This window comes from Pectinophora gossypiella, chromosome 5, assembly GCF_024362695.1.
Source record: "Pectinophora gossypiella chromosome 5, ilPecGoss1.1, whole genome shotgun sequence".
NCBI classification, from domain to species: Eukaryota; Metazoa; Arthropoda; class Insecta; order Lepidoptera; family Gelechiidae; genus Pectinophora; species Pectinophora gossypiella.
The window spans coordinates 1,959,343-1,974,085 of record NC_065408.1 but is presented as its reverse complement, the minus strand read 5'-3'; the positions used below and the strand labels follow the sequence as shown (position 1 = coordinate 1,974,085).

At 39.1% G+C, this 14,743-nt stretch overlaps 2 protein-coding genes across 3 annotated transcripts in view; one reads left to right on the top strand and one right to left on the bottom strand.

Annotated features, from left to right (window-relative positions):
* LOC126366622 (cardioacceleratory peptide receptor-like) overlaps positions 1 to 14,743 on the top strand; it is a 478,107-nt gene that overhangs the window by 252,104 nt on the left and 211,260 nt on the right. The window lies entirely within an intron of this gene.
* Positions 2,262 to 14,743, bottom strand: part of LOC126366576 (uncharacterized) — a 29,301-nt gene continuing 16,819 nt past the window's right edge. The window contains exons 21-36 of the mRNA XM_050009722.1: positions 14,334 to 14,465; positions 13,476 to 13,619; positions 12,103 to 12,243; positions 11,294 to 11,431; positions 10,592 to 10,657; positions 9,978 to 10,088; positions 9,569 to 9,664; positions 8,981 to 9,172; positions 8,470 to 8,568; positions 7,857 to 7,970; positions 6,794 to 6,889; positions 4,922 to 5,041; positions 4,119 to 4,214; positions 3,043 to 3,176; positions 2,570 to 2,664; positions 2,262 to 2,446 (exon numbers count right to left, since the gene is read on the bottom strand). Of these exons, the coding sequence (XP_049865679.1) occupies positions 2,338 to 2,446; positions 2,570 to 2,664; positions 3,043 to 3,176; positions 4,119 to 4,214; positions 4,922 to 5,041; positions 6,794 to 6,889; positions 7,857 to 7,970; positions 8,470 to 8,568; positions 8,981 to 9,172; positions 9,569 to 9,664; positions 9,978 to 10,088; positions 10,592 to 10,657; positions 11,294 to 11,431; positions 12,103 to 12,243; positions 13,476 to 13,619; positions 14,334 to 14,465 (1,883 nt within the window). The 3' untranslated portion in view covers positions 2,262 to 2,337. The remainder of the gene's footprint in view (positions 2,447 to 2,569; positions 2,665 to 3,042; positions 3,177 to 4,118; positions 4,215 to 4,921; positions 5,042 to 6,793; positions 6,890 to 7,856; positions 7,971 to 8,469; positions 8,569 to 8,980; positions 9,173 to 9,568; positions 9,665 to 9,977; positions 10,089 to 10,591; positions 10,658 to 11,293; positions 11,432 to 12,102; positions 12,244 to 13,475; positions 13,620 to 14,333; positions 14,466 to 14,743) is intronic.

Below are 14,743 nucleotides of genomic sequence, written 5' to 3'. Positions count from 1 at the left end.
TTGGTCCCCCTAGGCGGTTAAAACGGTCACATCGAAGTAATTCATCTAAAAAGCAATATTGCAATTTATATAATTATAATTCTGAGAAAATAATAGGGCTATTTGTGTGTCCAGACATTATCATAAGTAGCCTATATACGTCCCACTGTTGGGTACAGTCCTCCCCTCAATCAACCGAGGGGGTATAGAGCATACAGGTGTCGAAGTAGGTATTATCTGTTGTCAAATATTAATTTGCCATGAACTTAGAACATTTTACTTATAATATTTGTTATTCGAGTATTTTGTAAATTTTTAGCCCAACATACTATCCTTTGTAATAAATTGTATGTTATTTGTTTTAATATACCTATGAAAGGAACAGAGTGTTCTTTTGACTAATCGCACATGTTTATAATGATTATGATTTATGATATTTTATGTTATGCAAAATGTTATTCTATTTTTAAGCTATGTATTACAATAAGTTACTGTCGACATTCCACAAGACAATGTACTGACTGAGTCAATTGTATATAAACGTGTTTAGAACCTTCTAGTAATTACCGCTAAGGATATCATCAGGTTTATCTCTGATCTCGATAATTAGTTCTATGGAACTGTGAGGTAATAGAGCTAACATACATACATACATAAACTCACGCCCGTAATCCCTAATGGGGTGGGCAGAGCCACAAGTAATCAAAGACAACTTGCAGCCACTGCAATAGAGCTAAAACGTTCCTTTTTCAAATTTTGTTTAGTTCTATGGAACTGTGACGTTATAGAGCTAAAACGTTCTTTTTTCAAATTTTGTTTAGTTTTATGAGACTGTGACGTCATATACCTAAGACGTTCTTTTTTCAAATTTTGTTTAGTTCTATGGAACTGTGACGTCATAGAGCTAAATGATATTTCTTTTTTCAAATTAATTGATTTCGTAAAAATGAACAAATTGTATAGACTTGTTTCCAATTGTAAATATGTTTTTGTATAATAATAAATGTATGGAATTTTCTTATATTTACACACGCTCTCTTTTAGCCAGAGTTTAAATCAATGCAGATGTATTTATTGAGTATTTGGGTGTTTGGTTTGGTATTATAACACTTTTACGCACACACGTTAGAAAGGAACAAGGATAATCGGAACTAGAGTACTAACTAGAGTAGTCCCGCGGTTTCCAATGGAACTAAATGACGTTTCATAATAATTAATGCACACATTGCGACACCAGCACTGCGGTCGCGGGACTTGTAGCATCCTATGAAAATGTCATTTTTGACAGTTATCAATTTAGCTCAAATGCACTAAAACAGTTGGCTTGACCATTATAGACGAGATACGGCTCACCTGTCACGTTGGTCTAACAGAATGCCCGGTGAGGCGTACCCGTACTTTCTTCATGTTGCGATGGATGTACCTCGTCTACCCCAATTGGGATACAGTCGTGAGCTTCTTATTGTGACAATTCTTATCAATGGAGAATGTATGAAGATGGTGCACACCAGAAGATTCTTATCGACCTTGTTCTGCCGCGATATGAATTTTGAAATTTAATTCACATTAATAAATACACCATCTCTGTGACAAAATTGGTCGAAAAGCAACTTGATAAACACACCATCTCAATGTGGAAAAAGTGGTCTAAATCCATTATTATAGACACGCCATCTCTATGCCACAAAATTGGTCTAAAAGCAACTTAATAAACACACCATCTCAATGTGGAAAAAGTGGTCTAAATCCATTATAATAGACACACCATCTATATGCCACTGGTCTAAAAGCAACTTGATAAACACACAATCTCAATGTGGAAAAAATGGTCTAAATCCATTATAATAGACACGCCATCTACATGCCACAAAATTGGTCTAAAAGCAACTTGATAAATATACAATCTCAATGTGGAAAAAATGGTCTAAATCCATTATAATAGACACGCCATCTCTATGCCACAAAATTGTTCTAAAAGCAACTTGATAAATACACCATCTCAATGTGGAAAAAATAGTCTAAATCCATTATAATAGACACGCCATCTATATGCCCAAAATTGGTCTAAAAGCAACTTGATAAACACAGCATCTCTATGCGGAAAAAGTGATCTAAAAGCAACTTAGACACACCAACCCGAACACCCAAGCACCAGCTTATTATATTATCACACTATTAACTGTTCACATATCCAATGAAATAAAGACAAGGATAAAATATTCCCAAATGTTTTATTTACCGACAGAAGTAAACGCTCTTACACTAACAATATGACAATAAAACTGACGACTTCGGACATATACCTTGACGACACAGCGGCTTAGAAGCGTTAGGGAGTGGACAGGCACAGTATGAATGTTAATATGGCATATTTCTTCTTAATCGCCGTATCCTGCCTTCAATGGCTGATAGCGTGTAGTATACCAACTTCAAATTTTCCTTGTCCTCACCGCAGATTTCCAATGTACTGAGAAAATGAGATTATAATACTTACTACCCACGGTCCTGAGACAGAAAAAAACTAAAATACATAGTACCTACCGTTTTGAGAAAAACGGTTGTATCTAGGTACTTGTAAGTATTTAGGTACCTAAGAGCATTGTTGATGTAGCAACTGGGCAAGGAGTCCATCTCGCGCTTTCTGGAGTGGTTCGTCGACTCGGGCTCCGGAGTTTGGAAGCAACCCTGAGAGAAATGAAGTTGTTATAAATGAAGAATTATTTACCTATTATACTTAAGTAGTAGGTGATCAAATCAAATAAAAAATACCTTATTCAGTTCAATGTGGTACATAGAGATGATACAGAGGTACATTGAGCTCGCCAAAGGCAGGAGGGAGGTTCTAAAATAAACCAAGACATTATCCCGTTTTTCACAGGATCCGCTTACCTAACCTGAAGATTTGACGGGTCCGGTCAGGGGTACTTAAGATAAATTATGATATTATTATATTTGTTTAAATAACGTCTAGGGCCCTGTTTTTGGGGTGTTTAAGGATTTTGAATAAAGGTTTATTTTTATTTAAATTTGAATTCAATAAAAAAAAAACATTGAGAGGCCTGCCTTCTCGCTTTGCTGTATGTGGTAACTGAGCTCCTGCCGCTGTTTCGTCGCGGGGCACATCTGCATACAAGAGAGGTCCGACTTGAACATCGACTTGCCAAAACTGCTCTTCTCAGGAATCAGTTGCTTCGCCACTGGAATGTTTATTGGATATTAATTTATTTAGATATAAGTACTTACTGTTAGATAGAAAAGAATCGATTGGCAATCCACTGATAAATCACTATGCTACTCAACGTCACAGCAAACTGGCAAAACAAACGATACGTAGATACTTAGTTGATTTTAATGATATAAAGTAATTATTTTTAAACACAATAAGAAAATTGTTTATAAAATTAAAAGGACTTACCTATTGATTGAAGATGAAAGCTAAAGAGAATTTCGAGTTTTATTGTTTTAAATTAAGAATTATAATTGAGAAAATGTCAGCCAATAAGGGGTTGACAACATAACACTGCGAGCATGTTCTATTTTATTGCCGCGTCTCCACTTGGCAACATTTGGCGCGCAACGTGTTGCCCAACTTGTTTAACAACGTTGTCATATCACACGTTCGTCGTAGACAACATATTGTCGTCAGAGGAACTAGTGTTGCTGCGCGTTACGTCTCCACTCCACGAACTAGCTCCATAAGTCCGTGACCCATACTTGTTCAGAGCCCTGAGTGCGATCTTTGAAAGTTCTAATTTTTTCATGATAGTAAGAGATATGGTTTACTTCCTATTTTGCACTCAATAGGAATTGTGAAGTGTTTAGAATTAGAATATATTTATTATTATTTCCGTTTTTAACAGGACGTATATAAAATTAAGTAATAAGCGGGAGTTACAACGAAGTCAAAACATTTTGTATGGGGACTGTCAACGTGCTAAACAAACATCAAGCCGCGCGACTTGTTGCGCTTCAGCTGGCAACGTCGCGCGCTGTTGTCCAACGTAGCGTACATGTTGAGCGTTATGGTGTTGCGCGTTAATTGTCGCCTAGTGGATATGAGGCTTTTAGGTTACAACTTCACTATCACCAGGCACTGATCAAACGTGAACCTAGGTATTTGTAATAAAAAAGGTACTCACAAGTTTCCTTAACCCTGCCAATGTGTCGAGTTAACAGACTGCTGTAGTACCGGCAGGAGCCCATCAGATGGTTCTTCATGCACTCTTCGAAGGAACCTGTCTACACAAACTCCATATAAATACTGGTGGACTTATAGAAATATACATTGCTGAGCCGTCTCCTCGGCGATGTCTAAAAAACATAATACATAGATAATATATAGAACGGCAACTCTCCGCTCTTCACCAGCGTCTGAGCTAGGTTAACACCCCCCCCCCCCCTACGCTCGAACATAGTTTAGACTCGAATCGATATTGTCAACGTAAAGGAATGGGAATTCTGGACTTCTCAAACTTGGCGATTGGACTACGGGCGTCTCTTGTACGTCAAAGAGATGGTGATGTAAGGGAATAAAGGACACACTAGAAGTCTGATCTAGATGTGTATGGGACGATTGTTCCCTGGTATGGTTAGGACATTACATGGCTAATCACCTGATTGTCCAAAAGTAAGACGATTCGTGTTTCGGAAGGCACGTTAAACCGTTGGTCCGGGTTATTACTTCCTGATGTAAGTACGTAGTAGTTACCCGAGTCATGTCAGGGGCCTATGGCGGCTCAGTAATAACCCTGACACCAGGTTTGATGGGGTTGGTAATCCATCCACCTCACAACTACACGATAGAAGAAGAAGAAGCCTAGCTACCAAACACACGAAAAAGACTCTTTACATTTATAAAAATGTTATGTTCGCTATAGTAGTTATGACTTTTGTCTTTTGTTTTTCTGCAAACAATGATATAGGTAAGTAAGTATTCACCGACCGCAAGCGGTGTCAACGACCTCTGCATGCGGCATCTCAAGAAGCCGGGCTCGACAGCTGGAGCAGTACTGCGTCACACCGTCTTTGTGGTGCGATGTCTTTGTGAACGTAATCATTGAATCTGCAACAATTATTAATATAACCAACAACCCGCAGTAGAACAGCGTGGTTGAATTATGCTCTATACCTCCTCCGGTTGATTAAGGGGAGGCCTGTATCAACCAGTGGGATGTTAACAGTGTTAGTGACACCATAACGAAAACTTTGAGGGATGATTCACACCATGATCACGAGTTGATATTAAAAGTATAGAATTGAAAATAATTTAAAAACGCGACGGTAAATTCCACTCCATATCAACTCAGAATCACATACTGAATCATCCCCCTCAGTATTCGGTAGTATGTCATTAACATCCTGTATAGGCATTTTTTTTGTTTGTGTTATGTTTATGTGTACCTTAGATAAAATTATAAACAGAAGTTGCGTTTGGGCTAGCTTTACACTACACTTTTTCTGCAACTTCTTGGTGGAGCTGAGGTATACGAGTACACGTACAGTCATGATCAATATAATGTACCCACTTTAGGACTCTGTCGCACTAACATATTTGACATTTAGTGAGACTTACAGCTCAATTTGTCAAAAAAGTTAATGTGACATGGTACCAATGCAAAGTATATACATATTAATGCTCGTGACCGTACAGCGGGCAGCAGGTACAAATCTACACACTGCCGCACACTCATAACAGAAAATCAACGTCTCCATAAACGCAGTTCTCTCTCCTTCCGATAACTTTAAAATAAATAAAACAATAAAATAAAAATAAACTGTGAAAGTCATACTTACAATATACTAGAAAAAAAATAAAATTGCCATTCAAAATTCTAGATTAAGTAAATTTATCTTTTTCGGGTTATGTATACGTTTTAACAATAAAATACCAGATAATATTTTGAATTTGTTCGAAAATAAATTTAAAGCTCATGTGAAGCTTACTTTATGTAAAAAAGCTTATTAGAAGATTAATGATTAAGTACCTACATGATAAAAATGACTGGTATTAAGTACATGTGTTCCCTAATGTATTATAACCTCATTGATTTAAAAGATGTGTTGCTGTTGCAGTTTCTTGTCATTTCTTCTCCTCAGCCATAACACCTTGCGGAATGACGTAAATTCAAAAAAATGTTACATTGACCTTCAACAAGTTTATCCATGATAATTACGCTGGATAAATGATTCTGATTCTGCATACCAAAACAAAACTGTCACACAAACAACAAAACACGAACGGTCGTTCACATACTTACTTCAGCAGAGGAAAACGCAATTCCAATCTATCTTAACCTTACTAGAGAATACCTACGACCTCCGTAGTCCAGTGGTTGAGCTTTGGGCTCACGATCCGGAGGTCCCGGGTTCGAATCCCGGTGGGGACATATCACAAAAATCACTTTGTGATTCCTAGTTTGGTTAGGACATTACAGGCTGATCACCTTATTGTCAAAAGGCACGTTAAGCCGTTGGTCCCGGTTACTACTTACTGATGTAAGTAGGTAGTCGTTACATGAGCCATGTCAGGGGCTTTTGGCTGCTTAATAATAACCCTGACACCAGGGTTGATGAGGTTGGTAATTCACCTCACAACCCACACGATAGAAGACAAAGAAGACTAGAGAATCTACGAAAAGTGCCCTACGAGTAACATGAGTTCCCGAGGATATTCCTCGTGCTTGATGGTTTAGTTTGAATCTCTGGCGTCTAGTTTGAATCCTAGGTTATACTACACAAACACACTCGGATTTTTTGTTTTGTATTCTGTTTCAGATACAAAGAGAGGTGAATACTTGACAATTATATATAATACCTGGCTGTGTGGATATACTACAATGCAACCGCGACTCGAACTCGCAGGGAGAAGTTACTGCCGACGTCAGCGACCTCTTGCAACACGGCTCATCACCTGAAACTCATATTGGTAGAATTAAATACAATTTCGTAGTAACACCCCTATACCGACCCCGTCGGCGTGATCGACGATTTCCCTCAATCAACGCTTATCGCTATCGACCAACTAGGTTCGATTAATTCTTTCAAATATTTTTCCTCTCAGACGACGCCCTGAGCCGAGGTTCGCGCCCAACTGGGCACCCTCAGGCCTGTTGTCTTAAACATTGTGCCGGATGAGAGCCTTCAGCGCTCCCCATTTATCCGGCCAAGTAGTTAATGTCATCTGTGGCAAATCTACAATAAGTCATGTCAAAAAAAAAAAAAACGTAGGTAGTAACAAGAAGTTATCCTACTTTTAACGTAACCCACTAACTTCTTGTTCTTACTGATATACCATCAGTATTATCCAGCAAATTCATTATCACCAGTAAGTAGATACTAAGCAGGCACTAATTTCTTAGTCTCACAAAAGAGCTATTCATAACAGCTTCAAATTGATGATTTTCTAATTGGTTCTGTGATGCCTGTCAATCAGCCATCCCTTTCCGTCGGCGGATAAGAAAGTGACGGCTATAACTTAAAATAAAAGTAGGAGGTGTCTACAGGAGGTTTCCGGCGACTGCGACCGCAATTAACTAGGACCGAGGTTCCACTCGCCAGATCCGTAAAAATTAAATTATTTTTCTTGCGGCAACTGGGACCACTCATAAATGATTGCTCAAATAAAAAAAAAATACAGTCAAACGAAAATGTTTTAGATGTTATAATTGAAGGAAAATCCTTTTTTATTTAAAAATATGATTAATTTATGTAAAATATTTATTTCACAAAAAAACAGTCTTTGACTACAGTCGTTTACGTTTGACTACTTTCCCAGTCGCCGAAAACCTCGTCTACAGAAATCAGCATCAGCTCTAAGCATCCTGACACCCATCACTAAGGTACAGGCACGGGCCTTTAAGGGAAAAACATCATTATACCTGTATCCATATCTTTAAGAAGTCCTTGGCAGCTGTAGCGTGATGTCAGAATAGCAGCTGATAACTTATCCGGTGTGAATATCTGCGTTGAGAGGTTGGAGGTTTCATAGTTGTCTGAAACATGAAAGTCTTCTAGAGATGTACCTATTAAGATGTAACTTTTAGTACATTTACTTAAAGACGACTTTCTACTTGGCCAGACAACTGAGATGGGAAAGTTGACAGCCCATTCTGGTAAGTTTTTTGACACAACATGCCAAAGGGAGTTCAGCTCAGTAACTTCAGCTCAGTGTCTGAGAAAGTTTGTCAGAGAAGGGAGAGTCCGTAGAAAATGAAATGGCGACTTTCCATTCTCCAACGCTTATCACCATCAGCTTTTTTTCTGGGCAAGATTCATTTATTTGTTTAAATTCGATAATCTATGTCAATTTTAGACATATTATGAGCCTCTGGAAGGGCTTAGAAACGAAAAATAGAAATAATAATGTTAAAATAGGTATCTAACTATTTATCATAATATGACATTCAACTGGGTTAGCCACTAACGCTTAAGCCAATCAAATAAGTTGTCATATTGAAACAAATGGAAAACTGTTGAATTTATTTCACTAACCTGTCGCCATTCCTGTATGTGTGATGTGGCTTACTTCAGAATACGGCCTGGGCAATGCTTTTGCAACTAATTTTGACGTTTCGTAAAGCGCTTTGTACACTGCAAGCAAATCAGATAACGGTGAACACGAAAGAAGACGAGTTCTGAGGGGTGGTTAAAAAGGCGACAACGAAGCAATATTGCTACTAAATTAATGTGCGCCAATGTCAAATTGCAATTTTGCTTTATGCGCCGATGTGGCTTTTTTATCCCCTGGTAAGTTAAGTTGGTTGACTGTACAAAAGTGAAGTGAGGAAATAAGTAATTCTGCACTACAATTTGGAAGTAAGAGATGATTTAAGAATATCGGTAATACTTACTTCTAGGAAGGAGCAGTTCATCACCCAACACCTGGACTTTCGGCCGCAACAAGCACCGTCGTCGTCCGTCTCGCGATCTGTCATACGATCTCTCGCTAATTGCTGGAAACAACACACTCAGCCGACCAATACTAACAAATAAACTAATTTACCTCTAGGAGACAACACTTCATCGACCAAAACATCGCCTTTTGGTTGAGAAATCCTTGACTCTTCACGCGATCTGTCGTACGATCTGTCGCTCAATTTGCGGAAGCAGCACGTAGTAGCGACTGACGTCACAGACCCGACGTATTCGTCCACGGCATGTTCTTTGCGTGTTTCCATTTCTGGTGAGACAAGTCCTAGAATATTTCAAGTCACAAGCTTTTCAATCAAAAGCTTCAAGCAAGATTAAAATCATTGCTAATGCTTCTCTAATGTGGAGGACAGAGCCACAGGCATTCCGAAGATAACTTTCAGCTCCTTTAGATACAAATATAAAGCCAAACCATAAACCATAATGGTGACAGATGATCAGCCTATCGCCCGTATGGTCGAACATGTAAAACACAACCACTCTGCGGGTTTTACAAATCACCCAGGGAGATAAGCAGCTGAACATGATCTATATCTTTCTATTCGTTGTCAGTCCAGCACAATAGTGCTACTTCTTGTTCTATCGTGTAGATTGAGAGGTGAATTACCAACCTCATCAATAGTGCTACTATAATCTTTAAATATATCCTTGTTTGACTAACCAATGTCTCGATTCGAAACATGCCGTTGTATCGACACGTCTGTCAATGATTTGTGGTGTACCAGGCATCTCGGTTTGTCGTATATGAACATGCAATCTGAAATCAAATTAAAAAGGTCAATAAGTGTAATCAGCAGCGTAAAGGGATTATAAGTATGTATTTTAATTAGTTATTATTGCTAATATTGTACTATCAGAGTAAGGTAGAATTCATTATAATTAAAGTCCTAGGTATTCATTTTATGATATTGGACAAAATGTCAAAAAAGTTATAGAAAACTGCTGAATATTGCTGACTTAATTCATAGAAAATTATCTACCAGGGTTGCTTGCTGAGGCTGGTTATCCACATGACATCCCACAGGAAGACGACTAGAAAATGAATCTAGTTTATGTAATTAATAACGCACCACGATGAAAGTTTTCGTGTCCTTTGCAGTGACATGGAAGCAGAACAACGCGTGAAGTCAATGCGCTGGCTGACATGTGATGCTTCAGAACTATCGGCACAGAGTCGGTTGCTGAAATATTATCGTAAATCCTGGTTTATTCAACAAAATATTCAATTTATCAGTTTACTTTGTAATGGTGTCAACCTTACTTGATATCCTTCATCGGCATTAATTCTGGCTGGTTATATTTTAGAATTCATTCTTAATTTAAATTACAATGAAGTCATAAATTCTTTTTGGCTTTCATTAGTCACCTTTTTTCACGTCTTATAGATTCCTATTCATCATTATCTCCTTTAATGCGCCTCGTTTGCACAAGGTCCGCCTAGCTTGCATATTTGTCAGATCCGGTTTTTTACAGAAGCAACAGCCTGTCTGACCTTCGAACTCAAGGGTAAACAGCTCAATATAGGTTAGGTCACATATATCCCAAATGTATTTCTCGGGAATGTGGTCCTCCTCACGATGTTTTCCTTCACCGCTTATACATTCTTGATACCATTTTTTTGACGCATCGAGTCACACGGACAGGGCAATGTAATAACCGCTTAAGTGATGTTGGTAACACTTACCTGCATCGCAAATATCTGGCGTGGCTTGGAGTTCGCATTCTTTAAGTTCTTTTGTCGGTGATATATCTATAAAAAAGCACATAACATAGCATCACGCTTATTATATTATATTTCACACCAGTTAAACAGTAGGTATACATATTCAACTTCTTGTCAGCCGAGACGCGAATCTCCACTAGGCACAATGTAAAGGTGGGTACTGAGCGGTGTTAGGACGCGTATTGTACCATTCGCAGCGAGCATGATATGTTACGTCATGTGCTTAAAATCAGTGACGATGCTCGCTACGAGCGCCTTATTTCCCTGTACTGACAGCACGAACGCTTGCTGTGTAACACATTACATTACGCCTCGTAACACGAGTCAGTACCGACCTTAAAATATATTGTGTCTGATATCTCGGCACACACATCCGCCAACCCGCATTGGAGCAGCGTGCATGGTGGAGTATGCTCCAAACCCCCTCCGGTTGATTGAGGGGAGGTCTGTGCCCAGCAGTGGTACGTATACTATGCTGTTTATGTATCTCGGCAGATTAGAAGTTAGGTCCCATGTAATAGTGAGCAAGCCCATTGCCATTTAATCTTTGTGGATTACAACCACATTCGTCTAATAACGCTCCATGGAATGCGGCTAATTTGGCCGTCAGTACCTCTGGCTACCCGAATTGGGAGTCAAATCGTCATCATAATAGTTTATCACCTGAAGTAACTTTATCAACCATAGCCACTTCGATGGCGTGCGAGCTGAGAGCTATGGAGATCTTCAGCGTCGACTCCCGCGCAGGTAGCACGTCCGCCAGGCTATCCCTGGATAGCGTCATCAGGGGCTCTGGCATTCCTATAATGTGATAATCAATGTCTAGTTATATACCTCGTCTTCTATCGTGTGGGTTGTGAGGCGGAGTACCAATCTCATCAACCCTGGTGGCAGGGTTACTATTGAGCCGCCAAAGGCCCCTGACATGGCTCATGTATCGACTACTTATTACGTCAGTAAGTAGTAACCGGGACCAACGGCTTAACGTGCCTTCCGAAGCACGGATCATCTTACTTTCGGACAATCAGGTAATCAGCCTGTAATGTTCTAACCAAACTAGGGACCACAAAGTATTTTTTGTGATATGACGTCCGCACCGGGAATCGAACCCAGGACCTCCGGATCGTGAGCCCAACGCTCAACCACTGGACCACGGAGGTCGTCTATATATACCTCGTAAAACAAATAGACCACTAATCTCTATAAAAAAATGCCCACCGCGCATCTTGCCACAAGTGATATATACACTATGAAACCATGTCACATTAACTTTAATTGACGGACGGACGTTGGTCCCGGCTATTAGCCGTAAAAACACTTCTACCAACCCGCAGTGGAGCAGCGTGGTGGAGTATGCTCCATACCCCCTCCGGTTAATTGAGGGGAGGACTATGCCCAGCAGTGGGACGTATATAGGCTGTTTATGTAATGCTTGGGCAATGCTAATAGTGTGAAGGTGACAAAAATAGTACCAGATGTAGATAGGTATGATTTGTGGAACTTCTGGCTCGACGCTGGCGACATCAGAGTCTTCACTCGACAGGAGCCCTGCCGGCGGTCTTGCTTCAACGATTCTGACGTCACTTTCCCCACGTCCAGGACCGATTGGTACTCTAAAACCATTAATGAAGATTACAGTTTGCATTGCAGCAATAATGAAAAAAAGCCTGTTGCGGCTCAGAGTGTTAGACACAATAATTAAACAATGCGTGGGTGGGATTCGAAAAGGACTTTGGGCCTTTAGATCTTAAGGTTTAAAATAGTTAACTGTTGAAAAATGGCTTAAATCTATTTATTATTTTTTAAAATTCTATTACTACATTGGCCCCGATTCCTGCAGACATCTCTTAATTTTACTTTAAGTTATACCTGTCATTTTCTTATCCGCCGAAAAGGAAAGGGACGGATGATTGACAGCTCTTAATTTTAGGAAGAATGAGTAAATAAATGAATAACCCGGGCGAATTTTTAGACGGTTGTTTTAGATTTGTGCTTAAAATTGACGTGTGTTCCATAAATTTTATGCTTGTCGATTACCCGTCCCTTTCCTTTTCGCCGGATAAGAAAATGACAGATATAACCTAAAATAAAATTAGATGGTATTTACAGGAATTAGCACCATTAAAAATCTATTACTACACAATGTATTGCATCAACTCCCATTATTTGAAAGAAGAAAGAAATAAGGAAAGACTTGGCTTCAGTAGCTTCTTTCACTTCAAGATTAGATTTTGTCTCTGTAATTTATTTTGAAAAGTAATAAATGAATTATTACTAAATAGTGTTAGATACAAAAGAATCGATCGACTTAATATCGAATAATATATTACTGTGCTAATGAACGTCACAACACTAGCATAAGATTGTAAAATATTATCTTATTGAAATATAATCCATTATTGTACTGAGCTGGTTATTCTGTTTAATAGTAGGCACCTGTAGGCTCTGCACGGTAACCGCGCCACCCGCGGCGCGTATTACATCGTGGCCTTCGACCAATAGCCGTTTGACGTCCATCTACGTAGACAGCATTCGTATCGGTTATTGGTCGAACCGCTCAATATAATTCGCGGCTGTTTGGTGTATGAGGAGGAAAGAAGAAAAAGTATGTACTTATTTAATAGTATCGAAGCAGATGGAATTCCACAATCTTTGTCTACTCAGACTTACCTGGTAGGAAATAGTTTATGTATGTACAGTCATGAGCAATATAATGTACCCACTTGAGGACTCTGTCGCACTAACATATTTGACATTTAGTGAGACTTACAGTTCAATTTGTCAAAAAAGTTAATGTGACATGGTACCAAAGTGTATACATATTAATGCTCGTGACCGTATGTACCTTTCGAGAGTTGGCTATCGAGTGGTATTCCACACCGACGGATCCACTTGGCAGCGTTCAGACTGCTTGATTCAGATCTACAGGAGTATCGGGTCGGTTTGCCCATCAGACGGGACAGGCATATCAGATGGGCATCCAGTGTGCCTGCGAAACGAAGCAAATAGGTCATAGTTTAAAATATTTCTTTTATTTGAGTGGCGGAATCTGGCAGTATACGAGATATTGTCATTCAAACGATACTAATTTAAAAATCGAGAAGGGAATTCTTCAACTTAGGATATTTTTTGTTCTCTGCGCGGCCTCCCACGACATTAATGTCGACGAAAATTTTATTAGTGTCAAGTACAAACATATTTTCTTTCTCAAACTAAAACTTCTGTGTGTGCTTGGTTTTATTTACTTTTGCTCCTCTATCTACTCAGCCTATATCCATCGCACTGCTGGGCCTGCTCTCTTTCACGCCATCCTTTCCGGTCCCGTGCAAGTCTCATCCACTGCTTTCCAGCATACCTCACAATGTCATCTGCTGTCTGCCTCGATATAGTGTTTAATAAATGATTTTATCGAATACGAAATCTTAGCGCTCTCATTATGTCCATAGTTCGCAGATTCCGCGAAGCGAGAGCTAACATTTACGCTCCCGCACTTGCCTCAGGGTGTTCCGTTGAGTGAGTAGGTACGTTCATGAGCACTAATATGTATACACTTTGAAACCATATCACATTAACTTTTTTGACAAATAAAACCGTAAGTCTCATTAAATATCAAATATGATAATGCGACAGGGTTCTAAAGTGGGTACATGATATTGTTCATGACTATACAGGCGCCGCGATAAAAAATAAAGGGATAACATACTGTCAAGCTTGAAGGTCGGCGAGCGAGGTCGTCTCTTGTGCTTGTAAGTGCAGCTGGACAAAGCCTTAGGCAGCCACAACGGGCTCCTAGTCAAGATGCCGTTGTGAGTCAGCAAGGAGCTATCATAGCTCACTGAAAGAAAATAAACCTTATGATGAATACTTAGTTTACATTAACATGTTATAATTTTCATAACTAAAAATGTTGACCTAATGCTAAACGCTGACCATCTGCAAACTGTACCTACCATTTTTAAGGCGAATAAATGAATTATGAATTAACATGCATAATAACTAGGTAGCTTATGCCCGTTAAAATCGAAAAGATAGATATCTATAAAGAAACATTTATTATTTTAGGTTACCCAGACACGGATTACAGATAATTTCTAGCTGTTGCTGTTTTAATTC